Consider the following 5740-nt stretch of genomic DNA (forward strand, 5'->3'; position numbering starts at 1 on the left):
ACGTCCAGACGTTTTCTGACTCACCAGAGGAAATTTGACACTGTGTACTTTCGGCCAATAAAATTTCCCTAGAATTATGACGTAGACCCGGTGGATGCGATGGCTGTGGTGTGACGTATTGGCTGTCCTGAACCCAAACCCCTCCCACTAGTTTTCAACAACCAGCCGGGTGTGTCGGCCATTGTTGATTCATGTTAGCGGGCGAGCATTGAACTATGGCTAATATGGCTACTGGTAAAAGGAAAGGTGTTTTTGTAGGTTGTGGGAAACCACACACATCTGTGCATGTTATTCCAACTGACAAGATAAGAAATATGTGGCTCAATATCTTTGATGAAAAGGTTCCATCTACATTTGGGGAACTGCTTGGGAAGCATCTTACAGTGACCAAGTCAAACCATTTTTACACACCAGACTGCTTTGGAAATCTTGGACAGTATTAGCAGGCTATCCGACAGATTTCGCCGATGTCTCAACTGTCTGGGAAGAGTCAGAATGATGAAGGACCAACCTGTGAGTATTTTCAAACGTTTGTCTATCTAGGCTACTTTAGTAGCTGTGGAACCTCTATGGCTGCATGTTTGGTGGTAGGCTAACATGCTACTCGTAGCATTATGCCAATCTGAATTCACGTTTTTCCCCTCGTTATAGCAATTATCTTACTTTTAAAACAATAGCCCGAAAGTGAATGCAACCCAAAGTGTCTGGTTTGTCGTGAAATGATCCTACTAACGGACGCTACATTTGCAACTTTTATGAGCAGTGTCTGCTTGTAGCCCAGCATCACTAGTCCCCTTATTCAGGGGGGGTCTGATATTGATGGTTAGAGCTAGCTACGAGTCAGGTAAATCTGAGACAACTCGTGAATCATGGGCAATAAATTAGATGGCATCAAAATTAGGATAAGCACCTAAACCAAAATGATAGCCAAGACATCCAATCATCCTAAAGTTCGCCCCACAACGTGTGAGTTCATTATGTAAGCCTAGCGTTTTGGTAGCTAGAGAACGCACAAGGTGTAGACAGTAGCTCTAGTGTCATTTTATTACGACTGTTGTCGGCCACAGCCATGCCACATAACCAATACGTAATGATAAACCTCGCACTTCACATAGCCTCAGCTGACTAGATTCCCCACTGCTGCCTTCCCCACTCCCGCACCCTCAAAACTCGAACACAGAATACAGAACACAGGCGTGACACAGAACACAGACTTCATGTATATGTTCTGTGTTACGTCTGTGTTCTGTATTCTGTGTTCGGGTTTTGATACAAAATGTTAGTACTCTGTACAATTTCCCAGACCCTATGTCAATTACAAAGCATAACTTTCAAGACTGGTGTAGAATGTAGTTTCAGTTTCTTTTGATTTAAAGCTTTTGTTACAAGCTGAGTGTAAATTATACTCTCATGCCATGTCTCTTTTCCAAATGTATCTCTTTGTCCTGTCTCAGTAACAGACCAGCCAGATCGGATTCAGCCAGAAACAGAAGTCTACTGTCGAACTGACCCACCTGTGACCTGAAGAATGGAACCTGACTCAAAGTGCTGACCTGGGATAAAGCTGTCTATGAAGTGAAGGTAATTTTCTGAGCTCTCTGAAATGTTTTACTTTGTCATAACCATGTCATCCTTTTAGTGAGTAGTGTATTGTAGCAGATTCATTATCAATTGCAGCAAGCTAAGGCTTCATTGAATGTCAATTAATTACTTTGAGGGTGCTGACACAAATGAAAACAACATGTAATAGAAAAGGGGTGCATCTTTCAGCAAGTGTCTTTAGTCAGTAAACAAAAGACACACACACAATGCAAGGTACGCCCCTATTTTATTACACCTGAAAAGAAAAAACTAGAAAATGGAGATTTCTATTCAGTGCATGCAGTCTACTTTATGCTGCTGCAAAGACTATGGCCCGTCCACAGATCCCCTCACTGAGCATCCACCTCCCCTCAATTCAACACCAGTAAAGACCCGTCGCCTGCAGCATCATCTTACAATTACAATTTGCTCCAAATAGTGTATGTTGGCATCCCTTGGGAAGGGAAATGTTAATTGCATAGATTTTTGACCATTGTATACACCACCATTTTCACGTTCGATTTTTCTCTTTATTTCCTGGCAGCCCTCCATTTCAATGAGAATGCTGCACGAGACCAGGCCACCACATCCACAGATCCCCTCTACAGGACCCATTACTCCAATGCCATGAAGAGGGAGGCAAGAGTGAAGCCTGAATAAAATGACAACATCTGGTAAATAATTCTTATTTTAATTATATAGAAAAAGTTATAAAAATAAGACTTGTAATCTGAATTAAAACAGTAAAAACAGGATATTTACATAAGAAATTTACACTTTGAATAGTTTTGCAAAATAAATGTGAAAATACAATAGAAATACAACATGTCTTTCATTGCATAGGATGCGTTGAAGTGGGCCTGAGAAGGAGGGGGTGATCACCAGCTGCATCTTCCGCTTCAACGCAGGGGAGGCAGTCTGAAGCCCATGTATTGCTGTTGACTATCTGGAAACTCCCGACGAACACGCAGGACGACACATGATGGAACCACGACTCTTATGTGGCGCCCCAGGAATCCCCAACACCAACTGACAAACATCCTGTAGGCCAGATATCTGTAACGGCTACAAACAAAATGTGCTTTTAGATGACTTTTATAATAAAAAATGTTTTTGGTTTCTACACACGTTTTGGGTCACTTTGTATTTGAAGATATTAGTCATACACAAAATCTACCAGTCATAAGGCATTCTTGCATTTCATTGGTGTTTATAATATGGCCTTTACTGATATAAAGGTATGAGCACAAGAAGTAAGATAAGACTGTTTGCTGAAAATGTCATACATTTGTGATATGGTAGAAGTAAAGAGTGAACATACTGCTCTATGCCCCGTAGCCGTACTGGTCCATGATCTGCTCTGTAGATGTTGTACATGGCTTGAAGCACATACACATTGAGGGACGTGGCATAAAATCCAGGATGGTCGATAACACACTGAGGCTGAGTGCCCTCCACCTGCTCCATGCGCCTTGTGACCTGTTAGGTAGTAGGATGATACAGGTAAGGTGAGTGTTGCAAGCAAATACTATGGTGGCCCTGTCACCTGAGGAGGCAAAAGTAGAATTAGCCTAGTGTGGTCAGTACTAACCGGCACATGATATTTGTTACAGTTACTACATTGCATCTAATGTGGGGGTGAGATGTTACTGGGGGGATGCCATAAAAATATTCCCCCTAAATTTGATTTAGCCAGTGCAGGATCACACAACAATCTAGCCTACTGCAAACCAGTTACTCTACCAAGGTTTTGTGTTGGAAGAAACCCATGGCATGTGTATTATTTTTTAATTATTATTATTTACTTCTACTTTGGCTACCCTTGTTTACGCTAACCCTACATGACAAACACCAAGAGATACCCTACACACTAAGTGATGGAGAAAACATTACCTCTGGGACCTCCTGACAGCACAAGCTCTCGTGTTCAGTAGGCATTGCACCACAGTTCCCACATCTGCACCTATGAAAGGACGGAGGGAATGAGTCAAATTTCCTCCAGCAATGTACAGTCTAGGTCAGTGTTTCTCAACCAGGATGCCGGGCACCCTGGGGTGCCGCAAACGTGGCTTATAAATAAATGATGTAATTTAACACATATTTGTCTAAATTAATAAAGTATTGCTTAGTCGGTGCTCAGTGGAGTCTTTCATCTGCCACTTACGCACAATAAAGTAAATTTAGGTCGCCCTGTGATATCCGATGCAATGCCATGCTACAGCTTGTTGCTTAGGGGTGCCTTGAACATTTCCAGTAACTGAAAGGGTGCCTCGCCTACAAAAAAAGGTTGAGAAACACTGGTCTAGGTGATCTCCTTGACCACGTCCCCTGTAAAGCTAAAGGCATTTGTATTGTCATATCATTGTAATTTCTAAAGTTGCTTTACGAAGGTGCACAAGCTATTTGTCTTTCTGAAGGTTCCATACCATTTGAAACGATAGCGCCTATGGAATGGTACAAAATATCGCCTCGCCTAGCCTTTCCAGTCAAAACACTGTTCAATATTTACATAGACTTAAGATAATAGAAATACAGAGGGATGCAATCATATTGTTTGGTCAGTATGATCTCTAATAGGACGATTACAGTAGGCTACGTTTACTCTGCTAGACAGTAGCTGGCTAGCCTGTCTGCTGAAACTTGAGAGATCAGCGATGCAGATGGAAAGAAAGTACAAAATTGACTAACCATTCAGAAACTGGTTTTGGTATTCGTGGGGATCTAGGTGGCTCCTCTTCCTCTTGTTCGGCGTCTGGGTCTGACAAGGGGTCAAGCACGTATGGCTGGATAATTGCCGGTCTGTTAAAAGCCATTGCGATTTGGTGGTGCTACGCTCCAGTTCTCTCGCGGCCAACCTGGATGTTGGCTGCGCTGCAAGCCAAGACGGGGCGTGGCTAGACCAGGGACCGAGCAGAACCGCGCAATTTAGAAGTGACTGGCGCTGACAAGATTTCAAGCTGGCGAAACTTCGGTGTTCCGATGATTTTGAACAAATAACTTCATGGACGTGTTCTGTATAGCCCATAGACCAATTCTAACTGCTGAATGACGGGGTTTAATATGTCACCTTTAAATCTTTGACCGAGACAGCAAGTCTTTGTGATGTATCAAGAGCCACAGTATCCAAGGTAATGTCTGCATACCACCAAGAATGATGAACCACATCCTGTGGACGCAAGAGGAACTGACACTTAAATGACAGGTGTCTCAGTTATTTTGCCAAACCCCTGTATGTCTATGCTGCATACACTTAACAAATGTACGAATTAAAATCCTTTCAAGTATTTCCACCAATAAGTATATTTTAATGCTCTAATCTTATGTATTATTTACTTGCCCGTGTTACATGACATTTACTTAATCCCACAAATCCTACTATTTTGAAATTCTTGAGTAAATCTCACTAGATGAAATCGCGAAAGTGTTAACCAATTATAAGCAATGTTACCTACAATTTGGTAAAGTTTTGAAGACATTACTGCTTAAATCTGTTATGGTATTAATGCATACTTCAGGTAATATTCAGGTTGTAAACCAGGCTAGTCAGATGACATACTTTTACTTCAAGATGGCAACACTTCAGAGCAAATGAACATTTTCCCTATGACGTTTTAAACATGCAAATGGTAAGCAGATTTAAGCAAATTATTATAAAATCTATCCTCATAATGCATAATGTACACACACAGAGTGTTGCCCATTTAGCGAATGTCGCTAGATTTAGCAACTTTTGGCTGCTCCTGGCGACTAAAAGCTTCCTCTAGCGACTTTTTGGTTAATCTGACAATTTTTTTAAACTTCCCTTTTCAGTGACAAAATCATTGTTTTTCAACATAATTGTAACTGCGCCGCCGTCAGAAGCGTTTCCTACGGTTAAGCAGGGCTGCAGATTAGCTCTGATCTCCAAAAAGTAGCTAGCCCTGGCCATTTGTATTATGAAAGTAGGCATGTTGGCATGACGTTACGCATGACGTCATCTAGCCACTTCTGGCGACTTTTCAGCGAGCCAATAGAGTCTTTCACTTTTTTTGGGGGGGGGGTAACACACACACACACACACACACACACACACACACACACACACACACACACACACACACACACACACACACACACTCATAGCAGTGTAAAAACAAACTGCTGTGAGTCTAAAGAATAC

At 41.9% G+C, this 5740-nt stretch overlaps 1 protein-coding gene and 1 long non-coding RNA gene across 2 annotated transcripts; one reads left to right on the plus strand and one right to left on the minus strand.

Annotated features, from left to right (window-relative positions):
* The first annotated feature begins 1405 nt into the window (after positions 1 to 1405).
* LOC134438711 (uncharacterized) lies at positions 1406 to 2510 on the plus strand. Its single transcript, XR_010032637.1, has 3 exons — positions 1406 to 1581; positions 2126 to 2255; positions 2425 to 2510. It is a non-coding gene; the product is annotated as an uncharacterized LOC134438711 (long non-coding RNA).
* Positions 2435 to 4545, minus strand: LOC134438710 (P2X purinoceptor 7-like). Its single transcript, XM_063188332.1, has 4 exons — positions 4270 to 4545; positions 3475 to 3544; positions 2903 to 3060; positions 2435 to 2646 (listed from the first exon to the last, which is right to left on the minus strand). Exons 1-4 carry the CDS (start codon positions 4392 to 4394, stop codon positions 2481 to 2483), a joined length of 519 nt encoding a protein of 172 aa, XP_063044402.1. The 5' UTR covers positions 4395 to 4545; the 3' UTR covers positions 2435 to 2480.
* Between the last annotated feature and the right edge of the window lie 1195 nt (positions 4546 to 5740).

The sequence above is a fragment of the Engraulis encrasicolus genome, chromosome 22 (assembly GCF_034702125.1).
Source record: "Engraulis encrasicolus isolate BLACKSEA-1 chromosome 22, IST_EnEncr_1.0, whole genome shotgun sequence".
NCBI classification, from domain to species: Eukaryota; Metazoa; Chordata; class Actinopteri; order Clupeiformes; family Engraulidae; genus Engraulis; species Engraulis encrasicolus.